General features: G+C 41.5%; 1 protein-coding gene across 3 annotated transcripts in view; it reads right to left on the bottom strand.

Annotated features, from left to right (window-relative positions):
* xpo7 (exportin 7) overlaps positions 1-12556 on the bottom strand; it is a 193386-nt gene that overhangs the window by 62251 nt on the left and 118579 nt on the right. For all 3 annotated transcript variants that reach the window (XM_059959530.1, XM_059959646.1, XM_059959588.1), the window contains 4 exons: positions 11334-11439; positions 8956-9091; positions 4647-4720; positions 2242-2322 (listed from right to left, as the gene is read on the bottom strand). In XM_059959530.1, coding sequence (XP_059815513.1) covers positions 2242-2322; positions 4647-4720; positions 8956-9091; positions 11334-11439 — 397 coding nt within the window. The remainder of the gene's footprint in view (positions 1-2241; positions 2323-4646; positions 4721-8955; positions 9092-11333; positions 11440-12556) is intronic.

Raw genomic sequence — 12556 nt, 5'->3', positions numbered from 1 at the left:
CTATTTCTCTATCAGCTATGTGTATGTCTAAGAGTTTCCTTAATGTATTTGACTACCACCACCCTTAGCAGTGCATTCCATGCAGCCACCAGACTATGTTTAAAAAAAAACTACCTCTGACATCCTCCCTTACTTTCCTCCAATCACCTTTAAACTATGTCCCCTCATATTAGCCATTTTCACCTGGGGTAAAAGCCTTTGACCATCCACTTGATCTGTGCTTCTATCACCTGTACATCTCTACCAAGTCAATTCCCGTGCTCCTTCGCTCCAGTGGCTAGCTTCCCACATTAGAGATGGTATGGAGCCCAAAGCCACTCACTTGGCGTTAGCTCATCAGACATGAGACTATAAAGCAGCACAAACATCACTTAGAATTCCCTCAGTTTAAACCAACAAACAGGTAAGTGGTATAACTGCATATTTTATATTTCACATCAGTAGCTCCTTAGGAGCTTTGCTTGCAGTTCAAAAGCTATTTTAAAATCAATATAAATCACAAGGACTATATTAAAAATCAAAGCAGATTGTGCTAGAAATGCTCAACAGGTCACACAGTGTCTAGAGTTAATCTTTCAGCTCAATGACCTTTCAACAAAAGATTATCAATCTAAAATGTGCCACACCTGCCCCTGCCCTTACTCCCTCCCTCACTACCATTCACAACTCCCGAACAGTCCTTCTACGTGAGGCGACCCTTCACCTGCAAGTCTGTTGGGGTCATCTACTGTATCCAGTGCTCCTGATGTGGCCTTCTGTATATTCTTGAGACCTGACATAGATAAAGAAACCACTTCGCTGAGCACCTACATTCCATCTGGCAGAAAAACCTGGATCTCTCAGTGGCCACCCATTTCTATTCTACTTCAGACATGCTATGCCCTGATCTCCTCTACTGCCGTAATGAGGCCACAATCATGTTGGAGGAGCAACACCTTATATTTCATCTGGGTAGCCTCCAACCTGATGGCATGAATATCAATTTCATGAACTTATCCTGCCCTTTATCTCTTTCACCAATCAACTTCCCAGCTCTTTAGTTCACCCTTTACCTCCATCTTGGCTTCACCCATCACCTTGTACTTTTTCCACCCCTCCCTCTACCTTCTTACTCTGAACTCATATTTTTTCCAGTACTGATGAAGGGTCTCAGCCCAAAACATCAACTGTTTACTCTTTTCATAAATGCTGCCTGGCATGCTGAGTTCTTCCAGCATCTGCAGATTTTCTTGTGTTTGTGAATCTAAAATGTTCACTCTATTTTTCTCTCTCGCCACAGATTCAGCATTTTCTGTCTTTACTTCAGACTTTCACTGACTAGGTTTTTTCCCCTCTTGACATCTGTAACAAGTTAATGCTTGATTTTGCTCAGCACTTTCAACTGGCAGGAAAACAAGAAACTGGAAATAAGAAATAAACACAGAAAACAGTGACCAGACCAGTCAGCGTCAGTGAAGGGGGAAACTGATTAAAATCCACACTTCCATCTGCTTCAGCATTAGAATCAAGTTCATCATCAATATATCATGAAATATGTTGTCTCATCCATTGGGGGCATTCTGAATTCCGAGCAGATACAGCAGTTTGACTTTTTAACTGGTTTCTAAATTCACATGACACTGACAAGGTGGTTCTGGGCAACTTTACACTTGATCAGAAATGGGAACTGTGTCAATTCATCTATCACCACTAATTAATGGCCAATACGAGAACCAGATTCAATTATCACTGACAATATGACATGATGTTTGCCGTTTCACGGTAGCGGTATGGCACAAAAATCTATAAATTCCAAAAATAAATATAGTGCATATATATTTATGGGCCATTCAGAAATCCAAGAAGCTATTCCTAAATCTGAGCATGGGTCTTCTGGCTCCTATATGTACACTGTGGCAAATCAGAGATAAGTGATTTTTAAAATAGCAGGTACTCCATTGGTCTATTTTATTCGATGCCAATGATTTTCCTTGGAGTTACATTTGGTCATTAAGTCCCTTATTACCAGTGCTAAACACCAACCACTTGTCTTTCCTTTAATTACTCTTAGCTTCCAGTTGTCACTCTCCTGAAGAAAAGATTTATAAATTACATTGTGGCCTGCCCTGGACTTCCATCTTTTCTGAACTTCAGACCAAGTGAGGTTGCACCAAGATAACTTCCCGAATTGTGGTATGGGCATCATGACTTTCTTTAGAAACATCTGTTCCTGTAGTTCGGAAGACTTTGATCAAAGGATATCCAATGGAGAGATCGTTCAGGAGCTGTAGTGTCTTTGAGGTGATTGGCTCACATCTTCCCCAGTACTTAAGGTTGGTGATTCTGTTTGGCAATCAACAAATAGATAGTTAACAAACATTACACTCCAGCTTGCATTGAATTCTTAGTAAAAACTTTCCAGTTTAATTAACAGAAGTAAATTTTAGAATCATATTAAGTAATTAGAGAAAGAAACATACACTGAGCACCAAAGAAGTTAACACGTTTATTTAATATTCTAATGCAGATTTTAGATTTGGATTGCAACAGAGCTCTTATGATAACATGAGGTTGTTGCTTGGCGTGCTTAAACAGAGCACTTAAGCAAAGTTCAATATTGGAAGTGCTAATCTGAACCCTTCCCAAGCAGGTTGCTACAGTTCTTTTCACGTGAGCAATATATATTTTTAGTACAAATCATTTAGTCCTATTCTGTGATGGAAGTGAGGTTCAGTGCTATTTTTCATTAGGCACTATTAACTTTTCCCAAACATTAGTGAAAAAACATTTTGAAGTAAAACAAATAAGACCATCCTTAGCCGCAGATCCTGGTTTAAATGTGAAGGCAGCTGCCTGCTAACGAGCTCACCAGCCTAAGTTGGAAATTGGTAATGTTAAGAAATACCCAATTACCATTTCATGGTACCTTATTTTTATTCTATAAAGTAACATAAAGGATGTAATATTATTTTAAGGAAGGTTAACCACACAATGCAAAGCTATAATGGAGTGCAAGTTCACCTGGTGTTCAAAAACGGACTAACTACACTCAATTCCCTTTGATTCCAAACAAGCCCACCAGCTCAAAATCATTCCACAAATTTTGAATGCAGCACCCCCTTTCAGACTTGTACCTTCAATTATGATGGCGCTGGAACCTAAGTTTGGCTACAGGATTTAGTCATTTAGGTAACAGAATTAAGAACAGCTACTGCCCAAATCTTCAGAAAATATTTTTGAAAATTAATATTAATAATGAATGACAAACCAGATTCCAAACAGAAGGGTATTTTCCTATTCAACAAACTCACTCGTAAGGCCAGTGATGTTGTGGGGGTGGAACTGGACTCTGACGGTGGTGTCTGAAAAGAGGATGCTGTCCAAGTTGCATGCCATCTTGGACAATGACTCCCATCCACTCCATAATGTACTGGTTAGGCACAGGAGTACTTTCAGCCAGAGACTCATTCCACCGAGTTGTAACACTGAGCATTGTAGGAAGTCATTCCTGCCTGTGATCATCAAACTTTACAACTCCTCCCTTGGAGTGTCAGACACCCTGAGCCAATAGGCTGGTCCTGGACTTATTTCCACTTGGCATAAATTACTTATTATTATTTAATTATTTATGGTTTATATTGCTATATTTCTTCACTATTCTTGGTGTGGCTGTAATGAAACCCAATTTCCCTCGGGATCAATAAAGTATGTCTGTCTGTCTGTATTCGTTAGAGCAATTCATCAAGTTTTACATGAAACGCTGGGGGATCTCAGCAAGTCAGACAGCATCCAACAGTCAACGTTTCAAGCCGAGACCCTTCATTGGGACTGGAAAGGAAGGGGACAGAAGCTGTAATAAGATGAGGAGAGGGGAAGGAGTACAAATTGGCAGGAGATAGGTGAGACCAGGTGAGGGGGGAAAGTGGGTGGCTGGGGGGGAAGGGGAAGTGAGAAGCTGGGAAGAGATAAATGGAAGAGGTAAAGGGTTGAAGAACATGGAATCTGATAGGAGAGGACAGTGGTCTATGAGAGAAAGGGAAGGAGGAGGGTACTAGAGAAAGTGGTGGGCAGGTGAGGAGAAGAGGTAAAAAGGAACAAGAATGGAGAATGGAATAGAAGAAGAGACTTGGTGAGCTCCTCTAGCATTTTCTGTGCGATGTTCTGGATTCTCCAGAATCTCTTGTGTTTATCAAGGTTTAATTGGCCTCGAGAACTCAGAATCACATAGCATCTTTAGCTGATGGGTTTATGAAAGGCTACAAACAACTCACGTTCTGTAAATATAGTACATACAGGCCAATTCAGAGAATGCCAAAATATCTGAGCTCAAAAGGGAAAAATAACATTTAAAATGGCAAAACTAAATATCTGAAGCAACACACAAAATTCTGGAGAAACTCGGCAGGTCAGGCAGCATTTATGGAGAGAAATAACAGTTGATGTTTCAGGCCAAGACCCTTTTACAGGACTGGAAAGGAAAGGGGAAGATGTCAGAATAACTAAGTGGAGGGAGGGAAAGGAGTACAAGCTGCCAAGCATCTGAATTTTGCTTTTGCTTAAGTGCTTGAATGATCTCTATGATGACGAAACCACTGTCCATCCCCTTATCCATGGCATGAACAACAATTGTACAAATGTTAACAATTCCATTTTTCGTGCACACTCACATTTTTCCAATGAAAACACTCAAGACCATTGTCTCGTCGTTCAGTCCCAGGACCTCAGACAGCCTGCGATACAACTGCCATAGAAAAAAGGGAGAGTCATTAGATGCTAGAAATATGAACCAGCGGGATATTGGCTAACGTAGTACTGAGTGGAGAAACACTCGAGTCAAATTAAACACAGCTAAGTGCTGCAAATAGCAATGGGATGAATGATCAGTTAATTAGCTTTAGTGATATTAATTCAGGGGTAAATACTGGCCAGGATACTGTGAGAAACCTTGCTTTCCTTCTCAGAGTGCTTAAGAATTTATTGCATTTACTTGAGCAGTCAGGACCCTGGTTTCATAATTTGTTATAAAGTGCTCCATTATAAGAACTCCCATATTCTAATTTTCAGACCAGCCAGACAACTTTCACAGTCTTTGAAATGAGACCTAGCCCTGTTATCTGGTTCAGAGGTGAGATGTCTGTGCTTCAGCCAAGTTGCTGGCTAAAGTGGAGTAATCTACTGAGGCTGTGCTTATGTGACAAGCCGCCTCAGCTGAAGGCTAAAACAAGCCACACTGGTCAGGAACATTCCACCTATTACACAAAATAACAGACAAAATCACCATCATAAGGCGAAACAGAACATAGAAACCACAGCTCAGTTCAGGCCCTTCGGACCACAATGCTGTGCCAAACTTTTAACTACTCTAAGATCAATCTCACTCTTCTCTTCTCCATAGCCCCCATTTTTCTACCATTCATGTGCCAATCCAAAAGCAGGGGGGCTGCCCACCTTGGCACTCCCCCAGTGTGGTAGGTTGGCTAAGTGGGCTACTTTTACACTCTCCTGCCAGAATTGCTTGGATCCAGACCAGTTGGACTCCGTGCTTCGATTTTTACCTCCTACTCCCACCACCCCCAGTTCCTCCACGGAATAGTTATTTGATGTACAACAATAGCTGTGCATTCAATAATGGACACTGTGAATATACTTGCTACTGGTGCTGTAGCTGATTCCCATCAGCATAAGTGCACCACAAGGCTCTACTCACTTTAAGCTGAGGCTAAGCATTGCTCCAATGCCATATTGCTGATGACACCACTGTCGCTGGCTGAATCAAAGGTGGTGACGAATCAGCATATAGGAGCAAGACTGAAATTCTGGCTGAGCGGTGCCAGAACAATAACCAGGAAGATCAAGAAGCTGACTATTGACTTCAGGAGGAGGAAACCAGAGGTTCATGAGCCAGTCCTCATCAGAGGATCAAAGGAGGAGAGCGTTGGCAACTTTAAATACTTCGATGTTATTTTTTCAGAGGACCTGTCCTGGGCCCAGCGCCAAAATGCAATTACAATGAAAACACGGCAGTGCCCCTACTTCCGTAAGAATTTGCGAATATTCACCGTGACATCTGAAACTTTGATACACTTCTATAGATGTGCAGTGGAAAGTATATTGGCCAGTTGCATCACAGCCTGGTATGGAAACACCAATGCTCTTGAATGGAAAATCCTGCAAAATACTGCATACGGCCCAGTCCCTCATAGGTAAAGTACTCCCCACCATTGAGCACATCTCCATGGAGTGTTGTCACAGGAAAGCAGCATCCATCAACAGGAACCCCCACCATGCAGGTAATCCTCTCTTCTCACTGCTGCCATCAGGAAGGTGGTGCAGGAGCCTCAGGACTTACACCACCTGTTATTACCCCTCAACTATGAGGCCCTTGGACCAGAGGGATAACTTGACTTGCCCCATCAGTGAACAGTTCCCACAACCTTATGGACTCACTTTCAAATACTCTCAATATTTATTGCATACTTATTATTTTTTTCTTGCTGCAGGGTTGTTCACCGAACCCGGAGGTTAGGTCGCAATTGTTTCATCACTAGTCCAGGTGACATCATCACTGTGCAACTGAATGCTGTTTTTGCCCAGTGCTCATGTTTATACCCATCCGACACATTGTTCTGATTGATTGGCTGCTGCACTGGCCCATATCTGATAACCAGGGAGTAGCCAACCCAAGCTACAAATCTTCTCTTTCAGTTTTTTCTTCTGCATTTGAACAGCTTGTTGTCTTTTGCACACTGATTATTTCTGCATTCTGTTGGGTGTGGTCTTTCATTGATTTATTGTGGTTCTTGGACTTACTGTATGCCCACAAGTAAACGAATCTCAGGGTCATATATGGTGACATATATGTACTTTGATATTAAATTTACTTTGTACTTTGGTTAAGAACCTAAATCAAAGATTTAGGGAAATAACCTTAAAGTAAGTTCCACTGAGGTTTCGCAGTTGAGTCCAGGTAATTCTAACCTGTAACACATAAGAGGGCTCTAGTCTCTGTCATATTGCTTAAAGGTCAACGATTCTCTTAAAAACATCAGAATTAAATTGCACTTCCTTCTTATTACTGTAATAAAGTAGCCACGGAGTGTAGGTTCATGGTCTTCTGCTGCTGTAGCCCATCCACTTCAGGGTTCAACATGTTACGTATTCGGAGACGCTCTTCTGCACACCACTATTGTAACCCGTAGTTATATGAATTACTGTCACCTGCCTGTCAGTTGTCTGACTTCTCTCATTAACAAGGCATTTTTACACATAAAACTGCCACTCACTGGATGTTTATTGTTTTTTTGCAGCATTCTCTGTAAACTCTGAAGACTGCTGTGCTTGAAAATCGCAGGATATGGGCTGTTTCTGAGATACTTAAACCACCCCATCTAGCACCATGAATCAATCCATGGTCAAAGTCACTTAGATCACATTTCTTTCCCATTCTGATGTTTGGTCTGAACAACAACTGAACCCCTTGATGATGTCTGCATGCTTTTTGCATGGAGTTGCTGCCACATGAGCTGATTAGATATTAGTATTAACAAGGTGTATAGGTATACCTATTAAAGTGGCCAATGAGTGCATATCACAATTGTATGGACTGCTGAACTGCTGCTAGTGTTTACAAGTGGATGTTAAAAAATTAGCAGTAATCTGCAGAAAATCAGGAAGCTTTCTTGGTGCCCCAGTCAACATTGACCCCACAACCAAAGTCACTAGCAACAATGACAAATGGTCGCAAGTTACATGAGCTGTTTTGGAACCACACTAAGATCAAAGTGGCTGATGCATAAGGAACTGAACTCAGGAAGTTTTTCATTGGTCAGGCAGTTTTGAGAATTAATGTACTTTTGAAAAGTAATTAACACATGATCTATATCCAAGGTTTTCTGGAAAAGTATGAAATGATACATTTTGAAGGTAAATGATACAGTTGAAGGTAGAGTACAAGGTTAATGGCAGGATTCTTAGCAGTGTGAAGGAACACAGGGATTTTGAGGTCCATGTCCATAGATCCCTCAAAGTTGCTGCACATGTTGATAGGGTTGTTAAAAAAAAGTGTATGTTGTGTTGATCTGCAACTGAATTCAAGAGCTGTGAGGTTTAGTGGCAGCTCTATAAAGCTGTAAGACTACACTTGCACCTCAGTTCTGGTCATGTGGGAGCTTCAGAGAGGCTGCAGAGGAGATGTACCAGGATGCTGCCTGGATTAGAGAGCATGTCTTATGAGAATAGGTTAAATGAACAAAAGAGGATGAGAAATGGCTTCATAAGTGGTGTACAAGATGATCGAGGCATAGATAGAGTGGATAGACCAGTTCCTTTTTCTGAAGAGGGCATAATTTTAAGATAATTAGAGGTAAGTATAGGGAGAACTTAAGAGCTAGGGTTTTTTTTAAAAAAAAAAGACAGAGTGGTAGGTGCATGGAACACGCTGCCAGGGGTGATGGTACAGGCAGATACATTAGGAACATCGAAATGTTTTAAATAGGCACATGGATAAAGTGCAAGGGAAAGGTTAGATTGACCTTGAAGGTTGGCACAACATCACAGACCAAAGGACCAGTACTGAAATGTACTGTTCTGTTCAACAAACACTAAGTGCTGGAGGAACTCAGTAGGCCAGACAGCATTTACGGAAAATTGTTTTGGGCTGAGATGTCAACTGTATTCTTTTCCATAGATGCCGCCTGACCTGCTGAGTTCCTCCAGCATTTTGCGTGTGTTGCTTGGATTTCCAGCATCTGCAGATATTTTCTTCTTTGTACTGTTCTGTTACTTTCTTATACATATTGTTCAAAGGAAGTAATATTGTTGGCAAAGGCAGCAATTATTGTAGTTTCTCAAACAGAAAGGCTTGTTAGATCATATCAAGGCTTTACCACATTTGCACTGTAGCTAGTGTCACTGCTGCCTCCTGTAAAAGGTATGAGGTGTAACAAGGAGAGACAATGTAATTCCAGTCTTGTTTACCTTAGAAGATTTTTGGACCTGATCTCCAATATAAATCTTCCGGAACTGTTCAAAGAAGCTGAGCATGGCCAATTCCAACTTTTCATTGCCAGCCTGGGCCAGTCGAGAATCAGTCAAGTTCATCAGTTGCAGAACTCTAAAAGAACCATAACAATAACCATAAACAGAACTACACGTCTCCAGTGCACACTGCCTTCAGCGCCTGTGAGCTAGTGCAGGGCTTCCCAACCTATTTAATGCAATGGACTCCTACCATTAACCAAGGGGTCAGTTGACCTCAGTTTGGGAACCCTTGTTCTAGAGAGATGCACTGAAGAGCTCATTTATCAATCAATTAAGATGATTTTATTGCCTTAAGCACTGAAACAATATTAAATAACCCAGAGGACTGGAAGAACAACCAAGACGTAGGTTTAAGCAAGCCTCAGCAGAGATAAAATTTACAAATAAGCCATGAACTGTCAATATCTAATTCTCCAAGTGCTTCTTAGGGAGAAACTTGCCAGTCTTCCTGACCTGGTCAGTAGGAGATACCTGACCTACAGCAATCTGAAATGGAGTAGCAAGCTATTCAGCCACATCATAACTGTTACCATAACATAAAGAAACATTAAATTAGGCCAGATTAACTGGCATTGATTGAGTCACCAAATTTGCATGGGAAAAACTCGTTCCCAGTCCATCTTGCAAAGTCTGGGAAATGCTGCCTACAGCATGTAGGCTGTAAAACAGACTAATCAAACAACAGGTTAGCTGTATTCACAAAACCAGACCTCAGACAGCTCCTCCACCACAAATGCACCAGGAAAGGTGACAAAGGACATCTGTGGGATGCTGGGTGGTCCCTGGTCGATGGGTCACGGGATCAGATCTCCATGTGAGCAGGAGACAGTCATGATGAAGGGTTTCAGCCCAAAATGTTGGTTGTTTATTCCTTTCCAAAGATGCTAACTGATTTACTGACTTTCTCCAGTATTCTGAGTTTGTCACATAAATACTGTGTCCACAAGAATCAGCAGGACATCCTACTCGGAGTTGTACACTTTCTACAAGGCATATCAGGAAAATGAAATTCTTTCCAGACTCTGGATAAGTGGAACTCCAACAGTCCAGCGCCCACTTCTGTGCCTACTACTTCTGTACTGCGTCTTGGAGCCACTGTCAGAATAGCTTCTGCAAGTAATTGCAATACATTTGTGTTGATGACATATACTGCAACCATCCTGCAGAGGTGGTGCAGAAACTGAATATTTAGGGTGATGAGCATGATAACACTGAAAGAATCACTTCACTGGAAAATACCAACCAATTAAGTTGGTAGCATAGCAAAGCAGCACAGTAGTGTAGCGGTTAGCATAACACCACTACAGCAAGGGTAACCTAAATTCTTTAAGGATTCCTTGCTGTCTGTATAGGGTGTGCACATCCTCCCCATGATGATGTGGGTTTCCTCTAGGTGCTCTAGTTTTCTCCCAGTCCAAAGACGTAGAGGTAGGAGGGTTAATTTGATCACATGGGTGTTGTTGGGTGCCGTAGTAATGCAGACATTATCACAGCTTAAGGAGTTAAGAGTTTAGAGTTCCAATCTGACATCTTCTGTAAAGAGTCTGTACAACCTCCACTTACAATGGATGGGTTTTCTCTAGGTCCTCCAGTTTCTTCTCACAGCCCAATATGTACCAGTTAATTGGTCATTGTAAATAGTCCCGTGATTAGGCTAGGGCTAAATTGGGGACTTCTGGGCAGCGTGGTTCGAAGGGCTGGAAGGCCTATTCCACGCTATATCTCTAAAAAAAAAATTAGAAATAACTGGGCGGTGTAAGCTCATTGGGCCAGATGAGCCTGTTATCACACTACATCTCTAAACAATATATAAACAATGCCATCAGTTGACACTTTACGACAAGCAATAAGTGTTTTGGGAACTCCAGCAAACTAAGTACATTACATCACATGGTCAAAACTTCCAGATTTATGCAACAGCAGGGCATAAATGAATGGTCTTTCCCATAATTAGAATCACTTTCCAAGGCTTAACTGGAGCTTGATGTGCAGCACAACTGTGCGCATAATCTCCACATTTATTTAGAGATACATAGAGATACATGGCCCTTCATGCCATGCTGCCCAGCAACCCCCAAAAGCCCCAATCTTAAACCTCATCCAATCACGGGACAATTTACAATGACCAATTAACCTATCTGGTACGTGTTTGGACTCCACGGGAAGGTCATACAAACTCCTTTTCGAGGACGCCGTGATTGAAGTCAGAACTCCGATCCCAAGCTGTAATAGTGGCTCTACTCTATCGTGGTGACCAAGCAGCCTTTCAAACAGGCAGTCTAGGCAGTACACAAAATTGACAATGAAGAACTCACCTGCAAACCAGCTCCCCATCCATTGAATCCTGCTCATCTGTGCTAGCAAAGGAAACTCGCCCCCCAATCACTGCCCCAATGATGTACACCAGCCACGTCAATCGACCTGGAAGAGGATCAAGGTAGTAAGATTACAGCTGCAGCTAGTTCAAAATGCAGCAGGAAGAACCTTAACCAAAAAAGGGGGTGGAGTTTCAAGATGGCGACGTAGACATCTGCCTTTTAGGCGCTCTTCATTTCTTAAGCTATAATCGCCCTTTAATCAAATCTTTTTGTACTTAATTACATGGGTTGATATTTACGATTTATTTCTCTCTTTAAAAATAATACTGGATTTAATTTTTTCGAACTTAAAATGTCTGTACCTAAGAAATTGTCTAAAGACCCTATAACTCTCGATGCAATCTCCAGTCTTCTGGATACTAAACTTGCAAGTCTGGAAAGCAAACTTACTGCGAAAATATCGGAGCTTGAAGAAGTCGTTAAATCATTTGATATCAAGCTTCAATCGCAGGCAGCAGATATTGAACGGCAAGAAGAAAAGTTTGCGGCTCTTGACAAGATAATTTGTGAAAAAATACGTACAATCGAAACTTTGGAGCAGAAGGTCGACCGCTAAAATAGTGGAGCAGTATAAGTTTAAAATTACCGATCTTGAAAACCGGTCTCGCAGACAGAATTTGCGTATTATTGGATTTCCCGAAAACGTTGAGTCTGGTGACTTAACTGAATATTTCTCTAATTTATCGTGGGAAATTTTTGGCGAGGACGCTTTGCGGGTTAAACTTACTATTGATCGTGCCCACAGAGTTTCGAGATTTTCGGCTGCGAAAGACAAGCCACGAGCTGTGATTGTCCATCTCCATTATCCTCGGGAGAAAGAGCTTTTAATTCGATTAGCTCGTCAGAAAGGTATGATTTCTCACAAAAACAACAAGTTTCGTATTGTTGAGGATTATTCATTCGAGGTAATGAGGGCGAGAATCGCTTTTAAACCGGTGATGGCGGAGGTTCATTCGATTGGACTTAAACAAGCTTTAAGATATCCAGCGAATCTCAGAATTACGTTGAGCGACAACAGTCAGCGTTTCTTTAATACTCCAGAAGAAGCGAAGAAATTGGTTGAAGAATATCGTTCTTCTAGTACAACTTGAACTATGTGTTATGTGGAAGAACTTTTGGAGAGAAGACGCCATTCCGTTTTAGGCTTTAACTTAATGAAG

This window comes from Hypanus sabinus, chromosome 1, assembly GCF_030144855.1.
Source record: "Hypanus sabinus isolate sHypSab1 chromosome 1, sHypSab1.hap1, whole genome shotgun sequence".
Taxonomy (NCBI): Eukaryota; Metazoa; Chordata; class Chondrichthyes; order Myliobatiformes; family Dasyatidae; genus Hypanus; species Hypanus sabinus.
This window is presented reverse-complemented; position numbering and strand designations above follow the sequence as displayed.